The sequence below is a fragment of the Theropithecus gelada genome, chromosome 19, assembly GCF_003255815.1.
Source record: "Theropithecus gelada isolate Dixy chromosome 19, Tgel_1.0, whole genome shotgun sequence".
NCBI lineage: Eukaryota > Metazoa > Chordata > Mammalia > Primates > Cercopithecidae > Theropithecus > Theropithecus gelada.
The window spans coordinates 24,956,859-24,977,484 of record NC_037687.1 but is presented as its reverse complement, the minus strand read 5'-3'; the positions used below and the strand labels follow the sequence as shown (position 1 = coordinate 24,977,484).

Below are 20,626 nucleotides of genomic sequence, written 5' to 3'. Positions count from 1 at the left end.
CTGCTGGAAGAAATTAAAGGAGACTTAAGTCAGTAGTGAACTATATACCATGTTCATGGATTAGAAGACTCAATATTATTAAGAGGTCAATTCTTCTCAAACTAATCTTTAGATTTACTGCAGTACCAATCAGAATCTCCTCAGGATTTTTCTGTAGAAATTGATTGTCAAACTGATTCTGAAGTTGCTATGGAAATATAAGTGATTTAGAATAATCAAAGAAGCCTTGGAAAAATAAAACGAGTTGGAGAACTTATGCTACCTGATTTTGAGACTTATTGTAATGCACATGATTGCAGTTGGAAAAAGTGGGGCTAAAGATTAAGAAAATGTGGCACATATACACCATGGAATACTATGCAGCCATAAAAAAGGATGAGTTCATGTCCTTTGCAGGGACATGGATGAAGCTGGAAACCATCATTCTGAGCAAACTATCACAAGGACAGAAAACCAAACACCACATGTTCTCACTCGTAGGTGGGAATTGAACAATGAGAACACCTGGACACAGGGTGGGGAACATCACACATAGGGGCCTGTCATGGGGTCGGGGGTAGGGGGAGGAATAGCATTAGGAGAAATACCTAATGTAAATGACGAGTTAATGGGCGCAGCAAACCAACATGGCACATGTATACCTATGTAACAAACCTGCACGTTGTGCACATGTACCCTAGAACTTAAAGTAAAATAAAATAAAATAAAGTGGGATTAAATTCTGGGGACAGTCTGAAGATGTGTGGAATACTGGAGGATCCTTGGATCAGGTTGTTAATGAGTTGCACTCCAGGCTCTGCTGCAGGATGGGGGACTCCTCATGCCTGTACCCCCTTAGCTCCCTAACACGTTCATCCTGTTTTCTGCAAAACTCTTATTGACACCTTGTTTCTTGTCTGCCCTTGTCAGGAGGATGGTGCCCTGTCTGTCTTGTTCTCAGCTGTATTCCCAGTACCTGGGACTGTCCCAGACACACCGTAGTAAGTGTGTGTTCAATAAATGTGAAAGAAATGGATGAATGGATGGATGGATGAATGGATGGATGATGGATGGATGATGGATTGATGGATGGATGGATGAATGGATGGATGATGGATGGATGATGGATGGATGGATGGATGGATGAATGGATGGATGGATGGATGGATGATGGATGGATGATGGATGATGGATGGATGGATGAATGGATGGATGATGGATGGATGGATGAATGGATGGATGATGGATGGATGATGGATGGATGGATGGATGATGGATGGATGATGGATGATGGATGGATGGATGAATGGATGGATGGATGGATGGATGGATGGATGGATGATGGATGGATGATAGATGATGGATGGATGGATGATGGATGATGGATGGATGGATGAATGGATGGATGGATGGACGGATGGGCAGAACCAGGTAGAGAAACTGGCACAGAGAAATGGTGTGATGTTTCTGCAAAAGGACAAAGGGTCTGTGAGGTCAGACTGTGGGGCTACCCACTGGTGTTTGAATCTCTGGATGCTTCAGTAATCATATTGTTCCTGAGTTAATTCATTCAGGCTCTAACTGTGCCATGAATCCCGGCTTCTACCAAGTCCCATGCCTGGTAGTGGATGCATCCACCCAGCTCCTTATCTTCACTGGACAGAGGAGCCTACAAAGGCTGCAGAGAGAGGCTGGTGGGGCTGACAAGGGAGGGCCCTGAACATGGCTGAGCCGGGAGGGTCTTGCCAAGAGCTGGCATGAAGCCACATGAGTTTGGGTTTAAACTCTGTTGTTTTCTCACTGCGTGGCCTTGGGTTCTTCATGTGGGCTCCTGGGCCTCAGTTTCCTCTTCTGCAAAGTGGATACAGTGACAAGCTGTCACAATGAGCCCTGGGAACCCCGTGTCCCAGGCCTAGCATGGGGTGGCCTGGGGTGGGAGTGGGAGCAGAGGAGGAAGCTGACCTCATCCAACTGCTAGGAACCCCAGGTAGACTTGAAGATGAAGAGCGGGTCTCTGGGGCCAAAGAGATTTAAATTCTACCCCTGGTTCTTCCACTCATCACCTGTGTGACCTCGGAAATTGATGAAACTTCTCTCAGCCTCAGTTTCCTCCTCTGAGAAAGGGACCTCTGAGCTCCGTGGGGCTGTGGTGAGTGTCCTAAGAAGCCATGTCGCCTGGTGGTCAGGAGGGCACAGGCTCTGGGGCAGGTGCTGGCCCAGCCCTGGCTCTGCCGCTGATGTGCGAGACAGAACTGGAGACTCCACTTCCCTCAGCCTCAGTTTCCTCCTCTGTAAAGCGGGGATGATACCAGGAGCCGCCTCGGAGGAAGTTTCCATGGGGTTATGGTTCCCTGAGATCTTGTTCCCAAGGTCCGTGGTGCATGCAGTGTGTGAGCAGCTGGGACCCCCTGGAAGTCCTTAAGGTCTTCAGCCACCTGACCTGTGGGCACCTCCCTCCCTCCCAGGCTCAGTCTCCCCTGCTGTAGAACGGAGTTATCTGCGTGTCTGCCCCACCAGGTGGCTGTGAGCTTTCAGGTCTCACCTGTGAGAACCACTGTTCAGGTGGGAACCTGGGACCCAGTGGGTGCCACACCCCACAGCTCTGAGAACCAGCCTTGGGCCTCCCAGGTTGATCCCCAGGGCAGGGACACTGATGTCCCTTGTTCCACTCTTTGAGGTCATGAAACATCAGTGCCTAGATATTCAACCAGGTTGCAGAAGACTTATACAGGCATTTCAAAAGTGAGAATAGCAAATAATCCACCAGTGTATGACACAGGGCTCACATTCATTGATCAACAGGGAAAGGCAAATGAAAAGCTCATGGTGGTAACTCCACGTCCCACCAGGACAGCTAAAATGGAAGACTGACAATGCCATGTGTTGACAAGGACATGGAGCATTCAGGATTTGCACACCCTGCTGGGGCAAAGTACTGTAGCTCTCTTTGAAAAATGGTTTGGCAGTATTTTTTAAAGTTGAGTATATGACTCAGTGCCTTCATTCCTTGGTACATACCCAACAGAAACTCTGTCTTGTTTCACCAAAAAGATGAGAACAAGAATGTCCCTAGCATCAACCTTCACAAGAGCCCCACACTGAAAGCTTCCCAAATGACTGTCGATAATAGACTGGATACGTTTTTTCTGCTGCATTCACTTAGAACAATCCTGCCCAGAGATAAGTCTGAAACTCCTTGGTCTCAGGATCCCTTTATGTTCTTAAAAGTCATTGAAAAGTTGGGCATGGTGGCTCACAGCTGTAATCCCAGCACTCTGGGAGGCCAAGGCAGGTGAATCGCTTGAGCCCAGGAGTTCACGACCAGACTGGGCAACATAGTAGGACTCCATCTCTACAAAAAGAAACATAAAAAATTACCTGGGGTTGATGGCACATGCCTGTAGTCCCAGCTACTCAAGAGGCTGAGGTGGGAGGATCATTTGGGCCTGGAGGGACTTAGGCTACAGTGAGCCATGATTGCACCGCTGCACTCCAACCTGGGTGACAGGGCGAGACCTTGTCTCAAAAAAAGAAAAAAAAAAATCATTGAATACCCAAAGAGCTTTTGTTTGTATCAGTTATATCCATTGCCATTTACCTTAAGAAACATTAAAACTAGCCAGGCGCAGAGGCTCACGCCTGTAATCCCAGCACTTAGGGAGGCCAAGGCAGTCGAATCACTTGAGGTCAGAAGTTCAACACCAGCCTGGCCAACTTGGTGAAACCTGTCTCTACTAAAAATGCAAAAATTAGCCGGGCGTGGTGTTGCATGCCTGTTGTCCTAGCTACTCAGGTGGCTGAGGCATGAGAATCACTTGAACTCAGGAGGTGTAGGTTGCAGTGAGCCGAGATCGCACCACTGCACTCTAGTCTGGACAACAGAGCAAGACCCTGTCTCAAAAGAACAAAAAATTAAAACAGAAAGAAACAAAATAATATATTTATCAATCCATTAAAATAACAAAAATAGGCTGAGCGCAGTGGCTAATGCCTGTAATCCCAGCACTTTGGGAGGTTGAGGCGGGTGGATCACTTGAGGTCAGGAGTTTGAGACCAGCCCAGCCAACATGGTGAAAGCCCACCTCTACTAAAAATACAAAAATTAGCTGGACTCAGTGGCACGTACCTGTAATCCCAGCTACTCGGGAGGCTGAGACAGGAGAATCACTTGAGCCTAGGAGGTGGAGGTTGCAGTGAGCCAAGATCGCACCACTGCACTCCAGCCTGCGTGGTGGAGCAAGACTATCAAATATCCATCAATGATAGACTGGATAAAGAAAATGTGGCACATATACATCGTGGAATACTATGCAGCCATTAAAAAGGGTGAGCTCATGTCCTTTGCAGGGACATGGATGAAGCTGGAAACCATCAATCTCAGCAAACTAACACAGGAACAGAAAACCAAACACCGCATGTTCTCACTCATGAGTGGGAGCTGAACAATGAGAACACATGGACACAGGGAGGGGAACATCACACACCGGGGCCTGTTGGGGGGTGGGGGGCTAGGGGAGGGATAGCACTGGGAGAAATATCTAATGTAGATGACGGGTTGATGGGTGCAGCAAACCACCATGGCACGTGTATATCTATGTAACAAACCTGCATGTTCTGGACATGTATCCCAGAACTTAAAGTATAATAAAAAATTAAAAATAAATAAATAAACAAAAAGAAACAAATGATAAGATACACAATACATGGGTGAATCTCACAACTATAACACCAAAAAACAGAAGCCAGACATAACAGAGAGTATGTAGGAGAGGGAGAGAGAGAGAGAAGAATACAGTATGATTCCATTTACACAAATTATAAAAACTGGCACGTGGGCACCATGCTATTGGAAGTCAGGATAATGATTGCCATTGGAGGAAGGGAGTGAGTTGAGGGATGAGAAGGGCTTCTGGCTTCTGGAGGGCTGGCTATATTCTCTTTTTTTTTTTTTTTTTTTTTTTTTTTTAGACAGGGTCTCAGCTGGGCGCTGTAACTCACGCCTATAATCCCAGCACTTTGGGAGGCCCAGGCGGGCGGATCACGAGGTCAGGAGATCGAGACCATCCTGGCTAACACGGTGAAACCCTGTCTCTACTAAAAAATACAAAAAAATTAGCCGGGCAAGGTGGCGGGCGCCTATAGTCCCAGCTACTAGGGAGGCTGAGGCAGGAGAATGGCGTGAACCCGAGAGGCGGAGGTAGCAGTGAGCCGAGATCGCGCCACTGCACTCCAGCCTGGACTACAGAGCGAGAGTCTCTCTCAAAAAAAAAAAACCTTGGTTTGGGAGGCCAAGGCGGGAGGATCATTTGAGGCTATGGATTAGAGACTGAGGCCAGCCTAGGCAACATAGGGAGACCCTATCTCTACAAAATAAAATATATTAGAAGGGGGAGGAGGCCAAAAAAATAATTTTAAAAAATTAAAAAGAAAGTCAGGCGCAATGGTTCACACCTGTAATCCCAGCACTTTGGGAAGCCAAGGTGGCAGGATCACTTGAGCTCAGGAGTTCGAGACCAGCCTGGCCCACATGGCAAAACCCCATCTCCACTGAAAATACAAAAAATTAGCTGCATGGTGGTGCGCACCTATAATCCCAGCTACTCAGGAGGCTGAGGCGTGAGAATCGCTGGAACCCAGGAAGCAGAGATTGCAGTGAGCCGAGACTGATCACACTATTGCATGCCAGCCTGGGCAACAGAGCAAGACCCTGTCTCAATATATATATATAAAAATACATAAACAAACAATATTTGGAACCAGCCATGTTTGCCTCTCAAAACTGTGCCCTCAACTACCCCGCTACTACACATGACCCAGAGTCTAAATAAGACTTGCCCCAAGTCCCAAAGAAACACCACAGGGTCCTCTCCAGCTCTTGAAATTTAAAGTAACTAATGGCTCAAAGAGCTTTTGTTGATATTGACTATATATCTATTGCTACTTACTGTATTGGAAATTATTTCTTTTTACTTTTTTTTTTTTTTTTTGAGACAGGGTCTTGCTCTGTTGCCCAGGCTGGAGTGCAGTGACGTAATCACGGCTCACTGAAGCCTCAACCTCCTAGGCTCAAATGATCCTCTCGTCTCAGTTTCCTGAGTAGCTGGAACTACAGGTGCACACCACCACACCTGCCTTTTTTCTTTTTTTCTTTTTTCTTTTTTTATTTTTTTGAAGAGACGAGGGTCTCACTATGTTGCCCAGACTGGTCTCAACCTCCTGATCTCAAGTGATCCTCCTGCCTGGGCCTCCCAAAGTGCTGGGATTACAGGCATGAGCCACTGGGCCTGGCATGAAGTAGAAATTAAAAGTGTGGAATTAAAAAAATACTTTTGAAGATTTTAAATTTTATTTAAAATGTATTTTGAGCCGGGCGCGGTGGCTCACGCCTGTGATCCCAGCACTGTGGGAGGCCGAGGTGGGTGGATCACGAGGTCAGGAGTTCAAGACCAGCCTGGCCAACATGGTGAAACCCTGTCTCTACTAAAATACAAAAATTAGCTGGGAATATATATATTCCTAGCTATTGGGAGGCTGAGACAGGAGAATCCTTTGAACCCAGGAGTCAGAGGTTTCAGTGAGCCAAGATCACACCACTGCACTCCAGTCTGGGCGACAGGGCAGGACTCCGTCTCAAAATAAAAAAAATTCAGTAATGTTGGCCCCCTTCTAACCCCTTAAATGTGGTTCCCTAAACAGCCAGGGAATATGCCTGTGTCCACTCCCTGCCTCTGCCGACATGGCCCACAACCCCCATCCCACCCCCACCCCCACCCCCACCCTGCCCTTCTCTGTCCCCTCTGTCTTCTGGTCTCCCTCGTCCTCTGCCGCCCCCTGGTGGCCGTCCTGGCCCCTGGGTCTCCCCATCGCCGCCTCTCTGACCCTGTCCTGGTCCCATTTAGCAAATGTTCCAATCCTCTTAGGCCCGGCCAGCCTCAGCAGAGCAGAGAGAATTAGATCCGATTTGGGGGTGGAGGGGGGCGGACTCCCAGAATATAATGAAAACTCCTGCTTGTCAGACCCTGGAAGGCGGTAGACATATAGCAACTCACACCCTGGGATCCCACAAGGGGCAACGAGGAGGGGAAACTGAGGAACAGAGAAAGGGGGAGACAGACGGGCAGGGTGGGGGGATGCCAAGGGGCGGAGAGAGCACCTGGAGGCTGAGAGGTCTTGCTCCCTGCGCCTGGAAAGTGTCTTCCCAATTTGGCTCTCACTGCCACGGTCACCGACCGGAGCGCCTAGTGCCTCCACCTGCAATTCTGGAGTATCTTCCCTCTCCACAAGGACCTGATTCTCTCATCCAGAGTTATTTATTAATTCTTGGCATGTGGTTTTTTGGGGTTGTGTTTGGGGGGGGCTTGTGGGGTTTTGGGGGGATTGTTTGTTTGTGTTTGGAGACAGGGTCTCACCCTGTTGCCCAGGCTGGAGTGCAGGTGGAGGGCACAGCTTAATGCAGCCTCAACCTCCCAGACTCCAGCGATCCTCCCACCTCAGCCTCCCAAGTAGCTGGGACTACAGGAGCACACCACTCCACCTGGCTAATTTTGGGAGAGTTTTTTTGTTTGTTTTATGCTTTTGTTTTTATTTGTTTTGAAACAGAGTCTCACTCGGTCACCCAGGCTGGAGTGCAGTGGTGTGAGCTCGGCTCACTGCAATCTCCACCTCCTGGGTTCAAGCCATTCTCCTACTTCAACCTCCTGAGTAACTAGGATTACAGGCGCTTGCCACCACGCCTAGCTAATTTTTGTATTTTTAGTACAGATGGGGTTGCACCATGTTGGCCAGGCTGGTCTTGAACTCCTGACCTCAAGTGATCCACGCACCTTGGCCTCCCATAGCGCTAGGATTACAGGTGTGAGCCACCATGCCCAGGCTTTTTTGTTTAGTTTTTGGTTTTGGGGGGATTTTTTGAGATGGAGTATCACTCTGTGGCCCAGGCCAAAGTGCAGTGTTTCTCACTTAACCTTTGCTTTATTCTGTTTCTCTCTTTTAATTTCTGCCTCAGTGTGATCTCGGCTCACTGCAACCTCCCCTCCTGGGTTCAAGCAATTCTCCTGCCTTGGCCTCCCAAGTAGCTGGGACTACAGGCGCACACTACCATGCCCGACTAATTTTTTGTATTTTTAGTAAAGACAGAGTTTCACCCTATTGGCCAGGCTGGTCTCGAAACCCTCACCTCAATTGATCCTCCTGGCTCGGCCTCCCAAAGTGCTGGGATTACAGGCATGAGTCACCATGCCTGGCCATTTTTTGTATTTTTTAGAGAGACAAGGTCTCGCTATTTTGCCCAGGCTGGTCTCGAACTCCTGGCCTCAAGCAATCCACCCACCTCAGCCTCCCAAGGTGCTGGGATTACAGGCATTAGCCATAGCACGCAGCCTATTCTGTGATTCTTTGAGTAAAGCACCTGACTTCCCCCACTCGGAGGATGAGTTCCATGAGAACAAGGGCTATACCCGTTAACTATCTGGAGGTGCCTAGGTCAGTCCCTTGAATGTACAGAGCACTTAATAAATACAGGCAGTTCTCAGGCCAGGCGCAGGTGACTCACACCTATAATCCCTGCACATTGGGAGGCTGAGGTGGGCGGATCACCTGAGGTCGGGAGTTCAAGACCAGCCTGACCAACATGGAGAAACCCCATCTCTACTAAAAAAAAAACAAAATTAGCCAGGCGTGGTGGCAGGTGCCTGTAATCCCAGCTACTTGGGAGGCTGAGGCAGGAGAATTGCTTGAACCCAGGAGGCAGAGATTGCAGGGAGCTGAGATTGCGCCATTGCACTCCAGCCTGGGCAACAAGAGCGAAACTCCGTCTCAAAATATATATATATATATAAAATAAATTAAAAATAAATAAATAAATACAGGCAGTTCTCAGAATATTCTCACTGGTTATGTTCTATGAAGTTGCCGTGAACATGGTCTTAGCCAATAAGGAACCACTGCTCCCGGGGGAAATACAGATTTGGGGTCCTGCAAGGATCTGCTCACACTATTGTCATCAATCGATCAATACCTCACCCTGGTTCATGCGTGTTTCGGTTTAAAGACACCTTATTGAATATATATTAATATATTATTGATTCATTCCAATTAAACTCAGGGCTGGCCAGGTGCAGTGGCTCACACCTGTAATTTTAGCACATTGGGAGGCTGAGGCGGGTGGATCACCTGAGGTCAGGAGTTTGAGACCAACCTGGCCAACATGGTGAAACCCCGTCTCTACTAAAAAGACAAAAATTAGCCAGGCATGGTGGCAGGCACCTGTAATCCCAGTTACTCTGGAGGCTGACGCATGAGAATCCCTTAAACCCGGGAGGCAGAAGTTGCAGTGACCCGAGATCAATCCACTGCAGTCCAGTCTGGCTGACAGACAGAGATCCTGTCTCAAAAAATAAAATTTAATAAAAAAGAGAGAAAGGACAGTGTTTCAAGAATGAACATCCAGACACTGAGAGGAACCCCAATGGCAGAAAGACATTGAACAACAGGATTCTAGAAAGCAGGCCAGGAGTGGTGGCTCACACCTGTAATCCCAGCACTTTGGGAGGCCGAGGCGGGTGGATCACAAGGTCAGGAGATCGAGACCATCCTGGCTAACACACAGTGAAACCCCGTCTCTACTAAAAATACAAAAAATTAGCCGGGCGTGGTGGTGGGCACCTGTAGTCCTAGCTACTTGGGAGGCTGAGGCAGGAGAATGGCGTGAACCCGGGAGGCAGAGCTTGCAGTGAGCTGAGATTGTGCCACTGCATTCCAGCCTGGACGACAGAGCAAGACCCCATCTCAATAAATAAATAAATAAATAAATAAAATTTAAAAAAAAAAATAGAGAAAAGACAATGCTTCAAGAATGAATGTCCGGACACCGAGAGGAAACCCAATGGCAGAAAGACATTGAACAACAGGATTCTAGAAAGCAAAAGCCAACCTCACGCCTTCATCACCCTCACTCTGATCTGCCCAATATTGTCTTCAAAGCCCAAACGATTCCTTGTTGCCCGTGTGCCCCTCCTGAACCCCCTGCCCCTGCACCAAGAGATACCCTCACAATGCAGAGGATGGGGAGGTGTCTGTGGGCCTCTTGGGGGCAGGAGTAGAGATGAGTCAACCCCACCAAGAGGTCCACCCCATCAGAACCCACAGGCATAGGGTAAAAGAGGAGACTGAAGAATTGATGGAAGGCCAGGTGTGCCTGTAATCCCAGCATTTTGGGAAGCAGAGGCAGGCAGACCACAAGGTCAGGAATTCGAGACCAATCTGGCCAATATGACGAAATGCCAACTCTACTAAAAACAGAAAAATTAGCCAGGGATGGTGGCAGGCACCTGTAATCCCAGCTACTCGGGAGGCTGAGGCAAGAGAAGGGCTTGAACCCAAGAGGTGGAGGTTGCAGTGAGCCAAGATCCCGCCACTGCACTCCAGCCTGAGTGACAGAGCGAGACTCTGTCTCAAAAAAAAAAAAAAAAAATTGATGGATAAGGAGAGAGCCATTGTTTCTGTTCTAAAGGAATCGAATACGAATGGATTGATTGATTGATTGATTGATTTGAGATGGAGTCTCATTCTGTCACCCAGGCTGGAGTGCAGTAGCACAATCTCGGCTCACTGCAACCTCTGCTTCCTGGGTTCAAGCGATTCTCCTGCCTCAGCCTCCCGAGTAGCTGGGATTACAGGCACCCTCCACCATGTGCAGTTCATTTTTGTATTTCTAGTAGAGACGGGGTTTCACTATGTTGGCCAGACTGGTCTTGAACTCCTGACCTCAGATGATCCTCCAGCCTCAGTCTCCCAAAGTGCTGGGATTACAGGTGTGAGTCATTGCGCCTGGCCAAGAATGGATTTCATAATCCCTTCTGCATGCTTTTCCACCTGCTTCATTCCCACCTACGTTGCTTTTGCCCCAGGCTCCGGAAGACCTCCCTCCATCCACCTGACTCTAGGAATTTGGCCATTGCCTGGGAAGGCCCAGGAGGAATCTCCAGAAATTCCATCCAACCCTGAAGACACATCAGGACGAGAGAAGGCATGGGGACTTCAGTGGGCAGGGTGCTGACGAGCCCTCGGGTGGTATTCAAGGCCAGAAATACTTCTTGTTTTCCAGGTTGTCCCTTAAAAAATCATAATTATAAGCAGCAGGAAATAGAGAAAATAGACATTCCCCATCATCTCTGGGTAATTACTTTTGCAGGAGTTTTTATCGTTGTTATTTATCGTTCATTCAAATATATTACAGGCCAGACAAGGTGGCTCATGCCTCTAATCTCAGCACTTTGGGAGGCCAACGTGGATGGATCACTTGAGGTCAGGAGTTAGAGATCAGCCTGGGCAACATAGCAAAACCCCGTCTCTACAAAAAATACGAAAATTAGCCAGGCGTGGTGGCGCAGGTGCCTGTCCTCCCAGCTACTTGGGAGGCTGAGGTGGGAGAAGGGCTTGAGCCAAGGAGGCAGAGGTTGCAGTGAGCCGAGATCGTGCCAGTGCAATCCAGCCTGAGTGACAGAGCGAGATCCTGTCTCCAAAAAAAAAAAAAAAGGAAAGAAAAGAAAAAATATATATGTATAATATGTATATATTTTTGTATGTGCTTATTAAATGTATACATTCTTCAAAATAAACAACATGCCTGAGACAGCACTCGACATGGAAAACACAAACTCAATCCTTTAGTTCATTATTAGTCAGCAACTGAGCTTTTCCTATTATAGACATGGGAATTCGGGAGGAATAAAAAAAAAAGCCCAACAAAGTGTCTGTGTTCAAGACACATTTATTTCAGTAAACAGCAAGCAGACATCCAACAGGAAAACAAAACAAAAAATACATTAAAAATCATCATTTGTGACTAATTGGTTACCCCTGCATCCCTTTTTTAAACTTTTATTACCACTCCATAGTCTGAGGTTGCCACAAATTAATCATCTTCTAATTTGTGGGCATGAGTTAATCCAACTAACTCAGTTGATATTTCAAAGAAATGCTACACTGAACACTGATATCTGCGCTTATTCACAGGGGAGCAAGAATTTTCCCAGGATAAGTCCTACAATAAATAATTGAGGGCAGGCACGGTGGCTCACACCTGTAATCCCAGCACTTTGGGAGGTCAAGGTGCACAGATCACCTGAGGTCAGAAGTTCACATGGTGAAACTCCATCTCTACTAAAAATACAAAAAAAAAAAAAATTAGCTGGGTGTGGTGGCAGGCGCCTGTAGTCCCAGCCACTCGGAAGGCTAAGGCAGGAGAATAGCTTGAATCCAAGAGGCAGAGATTGCAGTGAGCCAAGATCACGCCACTGCACTTTAGTCTAGGTGACAGATTGAGACTCAGTCTCAATAAACAAATAAATAAAATAAGAAAATTGGCCAGGCGCGGTGGCTCACAACTGTAATCCCAGCACTGTGGGAGGCCGAGGTGGGCAGATCACGTGAGGTCAGGCATTCAAGACCAGCCTGGCCAACATGGTAAAACCCTGTTTCTACTTTTATGTACAAATACATAAAATTGACTGGGCGTGGTGGTGTGCGCCTGTAATCCCAGCTACTCGGGAAGCTGAGGCAGGAGAATCACTTGAACCCGGAGGTGAGGTTCCAGCGAGCCAAGATCACGCCACTACAGCACTCCAGCCTGGGTGACAGAGCAAGACTCCATCTCAAAAAAAAAAAAAAAAAAAAATTAAATGGTTTTTAGTCTATTTGCAGAGTTGTGCCTCCATCACTACCATCAATTTTAGAACATTTTTCACCATGCGCAGGAGCTATCCCCATAGCTATTGCCAGTTGGTCCCAATTTTCCCTTCTCCCCAACCCCTAGCAACCACTAATCTGCTTTCTGTCCCTATGGATTTGCCTATTCTGGACACTTTGTATAAATAGAATCATACATGTGCTTTTGAGTCTGGCTTCTTTCACTTGGCTTCATGTTGGCAAGGTTCGTCCACGTTGTAGCATGTATCAGAGCTTTATTCCTTTTCGTGGTTGAGTACAATCCCATTGTGTGAATATAGGACATTTTGGGTTTCTATTTTTTGTGGGGTTTTTTTGGGGGGGGCGTTGTTTTGTTTTGTTTTTTGAGGTGGAGTCTCCCTCTGTCACCCAGGCTGGAGTTCAGTGGCACGATCTCAGCTCCCTGCAACCTCTGCCTCCCAGGTTCCAGTGATTCTCCTACCTCAGCCTAACAAATAGGTGGGATTCCAGGCTCCTGCCACCACGCTTGGCTAATTTTTTGTATTTTTAGCAGAGACCCGTTTTTACCTTGTTGACCAAGTTGGCCTCAAACTCCTGACCTCAAGCGATTCGCCCACCTCAGCCTCCCAAAGTGCTGGGATTACAGGCATGAGCCACCGCGCCCGGCCACGCGGCATTTTGTTTATCCATCAGTGGATCCATGTTTCAGCATTTTCTCCTCTTGGGTGATTGTGAATCATGCTGCTGTGAACTTGCTTATATTTAAATGTCTGTTTTCACAAAATAGTACCAGTGAGCTTGTTCATCTGTTTAAGTCTTTACTGGCCAAATAAATAGCCACGGTGCAAAATCTCTGTGGTCACCACTGTGTTCCCAGCATGTCCTGTAGATGAAGCCGGACAACACATGTGATGAGGAATCATTGCTGGGGATGCTGCTTTCTACAACAGAACTCTAAGTAGCAGGTGAAAACAATAAGCCAGGCCTGTGGTAACAATGTCTACGTTTTATTGAATTTTGAAATTGATTGCATGAGTTATTTCTAGTTCCCTGCACCATGAGCCTTGTCAATCTCTCTAATCCCTGAATCCATGTGGGTCCTGCCATGGGGAAATGGGGACAGCCAGGTGTCTGACAGAGAAGATGCATCTCTGAGGGATCTGATTTCTGTAGACCAAGGTCATGGGTCCCCTGTATCTTCAGCAGCAGGTTCATTCACTCACAAGGGCAGACCAGCAGCGGTCCATGGGCACGTCCATCAGACCTGTGCCCCTTCCTGATACAGGGAGCCCCGTATATAAACTGGAATAAACCAGCACTGAGGTCATTTACCCACCAGGAGAAACCGGCAGAGGTCTATGTGAATGCCCATCAGAACTTCGCCCCACGGGCAAATTCACTACAGAAACCAAACCATTATCAGCAGGACCAATGTGTACTGAGCTCTGCTTACACCTATAGGCACATGGGGGGCAATTTTTGGAATGGATAGTAGGGGCCAGAGTGGCCTCAAGGGACCAAAGAGGAGGCTGTGGGGTCATCCAGGAGGGAGGGATGGTGGCTGGACAAGGCGGGCAGCCCGGGAGCCGGGAGGAGTGGGTAGACTCGCTGACATTGGTCATGCGGGGCCCCAGCCCTGGGAAGGAACAAGGATGACTCCTGGGGGCTGACTGGCGGTGCCTCTCCTGAGATGGGGACCCCAACCATAGGTCACAATGCTGACTCCCCAACCCCGCGTGGAATGCCACCTCGCCTGGGCCCACGAGGGTGAAACCAAGGCTGTGTTGCCCACTGAGGTTCATCCATCATTCAGCTCCTCCAGGGGGTGGGACTGCAGGGCAGGGTGGGAAAGGGAGGGTCCCGGCAGGGTGGGCCAGGGTGGGCACAGCACAGAAGTGATTTAAGAGCCAAGCACTTGTCAGTACACACTTGTGTTTGGGAACAGAGCAGGACGCAGGATGCAAGACCCTGGTCATCGCCAAGGTGAGCGGGGGCAGGGGTGTGAGGGGTCTGAGCTGATCCTGTGGCCGAGGCTGCAGAGTGCAGATCTGGGCAGCCAGAGCAGGGCTGGGCCTGTGCGGGAGGCTTCCCGTCCTGCAGAGAGGGGAGAACTTAGCGGCGTTTGGGAAATGAAAACCCATGCAGCCGTGCGGAGCGTCTCAGGCCTGTGATCCCAGCTCTTTGGGAGGCCACGGTGGGAGGATCACTTGAGCCCAGGACTCTGAAACCAGCTGGGCCAACACAGTGAGACCCGTCTTTACCAAAAACACAAAAGTTACCCAGGGGCGGTGGTGCACACCTGTGTCCCAGCTACTCGGGAGACTGAGGCGAGGGGATTGCTTGAGCCCCGGAGGTGGAGGCTGCCTTGAGCCGTGATCACTCACTGCACTGCAGCCTGGGTGACAGAGCGAGATCCTCTCTCCAAGAAAAAGAAAGAAGGAAAGATATTAAACCAGCACCTATGCTGCCTGCCTTCCCTTCTGTGGGGTCCCTAATAATACAGGAGCTGTTATCATGCCCATTTCCTAGATGTGGACCCTGAGGCCCAGAGAGGTGCAAGGTCTGGTCCGGATACCAGGCTGCCATCCGCGGTGCCGCCCCAGCCCACACTGCCCGGGCTCCTGGCCTCGGGCAGGGGACAGGGTACCTAAGGGGGCCGGGGGCTCCCTGGGGCCTTCTCTGACCTGTTTCCCTCCCGCCCCCAGGCCCTCCCGTGGCCCCGGACCCTCCAAGGAGACAGCGGCAGGAGCGCACGGTCTACACTCAAAGCCAGCAGGAAGTGCTAGAAAGTTACTTTGAGAACGACCAGTACCCGAACTACCACAAGCGACAGAAATTGGCGGAGGAACTCAGCCTCAAGGAGCACCAACTGCAGGTCTGACTCCCAGCCCCACCCCGCCCGCCCCAGTCACTCCAAGGAGCCTCTTCATCTCTCACTCACCGGGGCCTGGCCCGCCCGACCACCTCCTGCCCTGCCACGCAAGGGGTCCCGCCAGTGTAGACCCGGGCTGCATCGAGTCCTGTTCCAACTCTCCGCCAACCCAAACCCGCCCACAGGATCGGCCCAAGCTGTCCCCCACGAGGTCTCCCGGTGCCCAGACCTCAGGCCCCGCTGAGAACCCGCGGTCCCTCCCCTCGAACCCTCCCTGGCCCCCCGGGCTCCCGGGCAGCAGGCCTCGCTCCTCCCCTCCCACCCCACCCTTCACCCCTCCCACCCCACCCTCCTCCCCCTCTTTTCCGCTCCCTCTCCCCTCCCTTCTCCAGGCCTGGGAGCCGGGGTGGGGGGGTCCCTCTTATGGTGGGCGCGGGGTGGGGGTGAACACAGGGAGAGGCTGAGGCCGGCCCCGCCCCCAAGCGGCTCACCCGACCGCGCGAGCCCCTCCTTCACACCTGCTCCCTGTCCCCTCTGCCCCCAGGTGTGGTTCAAGAATCGCCGCGCCAAACTAGCTCGGGAGCGACGGCTCCAGCAGCAGCCCCAGCGCGTCCCTGGGCGGAGAGGCCGAGGAGCCCGCGCTGCACCCCTAGTCCCTGCAGCCGCTGCCTCCGCCCCTCAGCCGGGCCTCTCGGGAATCCTTCCAGCGGCGGAACCCACGATCTGCAGCCTCGACCAGGCCTGGGGTGGTCCTGGGTGCAGAGCCCAAAAGGGCATCCCAGATGTCCTGGGTCCAGGCCCTGGCCCGATCCCAGCCCCAATCCGAGGCCCAGCTCAGGTCCCAGGCCCAATTTCAGGCCCAATTTCAGGCCGGGTCCAGATCCCAGGCCCACTCCTTGGCCCAATCCCAGGCCCAGCCCAGATCCCAGGCCCACTCGCTGGTCCACTCCCAGGCCCAATTCCAGGCCCAGCCCAGATTCCAGGCCCACTGCCTGGTCCACTCCCAGGCCCAATTTCAGGCCCAGTCCAGATCCCAGGCCCACTCCTTGGCCCAATCCCAGGCCCAATTTCAGGCCCAGCTCAGGTCCCAGACCAAGCCCAGATCCCAGGCCCAATCTCAGGCCCAGGCCCGATCACAGGCGAGATTCCTGGCCTAGCCCAGATCCCAGGCGAAGGCAGAGTCGGAGGCCCAGGTCCCATCTTAAGTCCTGGCCGGATGCCAAGCTCAGGCTCACTTCCAGGCCCAGCCCCGATTTTAGGCCCAGGCCCAGGCTCAGTCCCAGCCCCAATCCCAGGTCCAGGATCATTCCTAGCCCCAGCCCCAGTCCCCTTATGGCCTGAGAGCCCCGATGCCTCCGACTTATTGCCAGACACCCAGTTATTCCCTCAATTCACAGAGCTGCTCCCACCCCTAGACCCCTTGGAGGGATCCTCAGTCTCCACCATGACCTCTCAGTACCAAGAAGGGGATGACTCTATGGGCCAAAAAGACTCAGGGTCTCTGTACCAAGAGGAAGGTGGCTCTGTGAATGAAAATGACTCAGGCCCCAGGTCATTACTGGATTTATAGGGGGCCTGTGCCTGCAAAGTTCTTCAGATCCCAGTGGGCCTGGAGTGGCTGGTCCACACTGCTGGTGACTTTCTGCAGTGAATGCACCACCCTTTACCCACCCGGCTGCAGGCGGACATTTGCTGTCTTCACTGTGCAGCCATCACAGGTGGCCTGTGGATGTGCCTGCCCCTCATTTGAATTGAGCCTGAGCATTTCTCTGCTGGGATTGGAGTCACTGCTCACTGGGATGTTTGGCATTAGTGGATGCCACTTGAGAGCTTTGTAAAGGGCTTTTCCCAGTGCTTCTGATGGTCAGCATCTTTCCCAACACTTAGGATTGTGAGACCTTTTAATGTTTGTTGATGCAATGACTTGTGATTTTGTTGTGGCTGTAACATCCATTTCCCTGATGTTTGATAGGTTAAACTCTCACATGTTAACTGAACCTTAGAAATCCTCATAATGTGTCTCTTTGTTTACCCCTTTTCCTTCATTTATTTGAATGTATTCTTATATTCTCTTGGCAATTAAAGTTCTGCAAACGCCTTTCCTATTTGCATTTTGTTTCATTAGTAGCATTTCTTGATTTCAATGTTGTCTATTTCCCTGTTTTTCAAATTACCTATTGTTATGGACCAGTTTGTCTTAATTTTTCGTTTCCGTCAGCAGCAGACTGATAATGCTGTAAAACACAATGAAGTTATTAATAAAAATTAAAATGGGCCAGGCAAGGTGGCTCATGACTGTAATCCCAATAATTTGGGAGGCCAAGGAAGGTGGATCACTTGAAGTCAGGAGTTTGAAACCAGCCTAACCAACATGGTGAAACCCCATCCTCACTAAAAAGAAAAAAAAAAATACAAAAATTAGCCAGGCATGCTGGTGGGTGCCTGTAGTCCCAGCTACTCGGGAAGCTAAAGCAGGAGAATCACTTGAACCTGGGAAGTGGATGTTGCAGTGAGCTGAGATCATACTACTGTACTCCAGCCTGGAGTATGGAATGAGACCTTGTCAAAAAATATAAAATAATAAAATAAAATGACTTTTACAAAATATCTCAATATATCTGTATTTTCAAATTGAACAGAAAAGCTTCTAAAAGCTGGTGTTTCTAAAAGACCTCTGTTACTAATTGTTACTAATTGGAGACGAAGCCCATAGGTGGCACCAGTCTGAGGTGACCAGCTTACTGCTTTGAAAATTGCTCCATTTTCTCACTTTTTCCTTCTAAGAGTAATACTTTTTTTTTTTTAATGGCTTGTCTAAATTATCTTTCTCCAGGCCAGGCACAGTGGCTCACACCTGTAATCCCAGCACTTTGGGAGGCTGAGGCAGGTGGATCACTTGAGGCCAGGAGTTTGAGACCAGCCTGGCCAACATGGTGAAAACTCACCTCTACTAGAAGTACAAAAATTAGCCAGGTGTGATGGCACATGCCTGTAATCCCAGCTACTCAGGAGGCTGAGGCGGAAGACTTGCTTGAACCCAGGAGGTGAAGGTTGCGGTGAGCCAAGATCATGCCACTACACTCCAGCCTGGGTGCCAGAGTGAGACTCCATCTCCAAAAAAAAAAAAAAAAACTTTCTCCAAGATCAGGTAACCAACAAGAGAAAAAGAAATCTTGCATTATCACATGATGATGAAGGTATTCCATTTTTTTCTCTAAATGTTTAGTTTTACCTTTCATATTTAGGTCTTTAATACATGTATAATTGATTGTGTATGGTGTGAAGTAAGGATTTTTCCTTTCTCATGGATTTCCAGTTGCCAATTTATTGAGAACTTGCAATTTGTTTTGTATTTTGTCATAAATCAAGGGTTCATTAATGTATGAGTCTGTATCTACAAACTCTTTTGTTTTTTGGGTCTTTTTTTTTTTTTTTTTTTTTTTGGAGACAGTCTCACTCTGTTGCCCAGGCTGGAGTGCAATGGCATCATCTTAGCTCACTGCAACCTCTGCCTCCCAGGTTCAAGTGATTCTTATGCCTCAGCATCCTGAGTAACTGGGTTTACAGGCGTGCACCACCATGCCCAACTAATTTTTTGTATTTTTAGTTGAGACGGGGTTTAGCCATGTTGGCTACATTGGTCTTTTTTTTTTTTTTTTTTTTTTTTGAGACGGAGTTTCGCTCTGTCGCCCAGGCTGGAGTGCAGTGGCCGGATCTCAGCTCACTACAAGCTCCGCCTCTCGGGTTCACGCCATTCTCCTGCCTCAGCCTCCCAAGTAGCTGGGACTACAGGCGCCCGCCACCTTGCCCGGCTAGTTTTTTTGTACTTTTTAGTAGAGACGGGGTTTCACCATATTAACCAGGATGGTCTCGATCTCCTGACCTCGTGATCCGCCCGTCTCGGCCTCCCAAAGTGCTGGGATTACAGGCTTGAGCCACCGCGCCCGGCGGCTACATTGGTCTTGAACTCCTGGCCTCATTGATCCGCTAGCCTCAGCCTCCCAAAGTGCTGGGATTACAGGTATGAGCCACCACACCTGGCTTTTTTTTTTTTTTGACACGATCTTACTCTGTTGCCCAGGCTAGAGTGCAGTGACACAATCACAGCTCACTACAACCTCAACCTCCCAGGCTCAAGTGATCCTCCCACCTCAGCCTTCTGAGTAGCTGGGACCACAGGCACACACCACGATGCCTGGCTAATCTCCTTTTACTTTTTGCAGAAACAAGGTCTCACCACGTTGCCCAGGCTGGTCTTGAATTCCTGGGTTCAAGTGATCCCCTCACCTTGGCCTCCCAAACTGCTGGGATTACAGGTGTGAGCCACCATGACTGGCTCTACAAAAAGTCTCTATTGGGTTCTTGGTCTCTATGTCCTTGCACCAATAGCATGCCACCCCTTGCCTCTGTCCTCTCCTCTCCTGCTTCTTTTGCCATCACCTTGCGGCCATCCTGGCCCCTGTGTCTTCCCACAGCTAGTTTTCTGACCCTGTCCAAGTCTCATTTAGCAAATGCTTTAATCCTCTTAGGTCAGGCCAGCCTCAGCAAAACATAGGGAGAATTAGTGCGGATTTGGGGGAAACATGTGACAGGCTGTGGTTGGAGGTGGGGACAGACTGCCGGGATATAATGAAAAACCCTCCTGCTCCTCAGAGAGACCCTGAGAGGGATGTACACAGAAAACCACACTGAGACCGTCCCAAGGGAGGCAGAGCGGTGGAAAAAGGGAGAGACTGAGGGGCAGGGAGAGAGGGAGAGAGGGAGAGTGAGGTGCAAAGAAAAGGGGAAACTGAGGCATGGGAGTCTCCTGCCCTCAAAATCAGAACAGACAGGGTCTCCCCAGCCTGTGTCACTTCCCATGTGACAGCAGCTGTCCTGTGCGCTCTAATATCCTTACAAAAGGTCCTTTGAGGCTGGCAGCCTATAATCCCTTTGCCTATGGGGGGTTACACCAAACCTCAGGGTGTTTAAGTGCCTTTCTGAGAAGACTGAAAAGATTCAGTCGGAGCATGGACCAGTCCACCTAGCCAAAGAGCACAGCCCTTAAACCCTCCACTCTATCGAGTGATACCAAGCTCATCTGCTTCT

At 49.7% G+C, this 20,626-nt stretch overlaps 1 protein-coding gene across 1 annotated transcript; it reads left to right on the top strand.

Moving 5' to 3' along the window:
* The first annotated feature begins 400 nt into the window (after nucleotides 1-400).
* TPRX1 (tetrapeptide repeat homeobox 1) lies at nucleotides 401-17,108 on the top strand. Its single transcript, XM_025368937.1, has 4 exons — nucleotides 401-480; nucleotides 910-980; nucleotides 15,372-15,541; nucleotides 16,083-17,108. Exons 1-4 carry the CDS (start codon nucleotides 401-403, stop codon nucleotides 17,106-17,108), a joined length of 1,347 nt encoding a protein of 448 aa, XP_025224722.1.
* The last annotated feature ends 3,518 nt before the right edge of the window (nucleotides 17,109-20,626 follow it).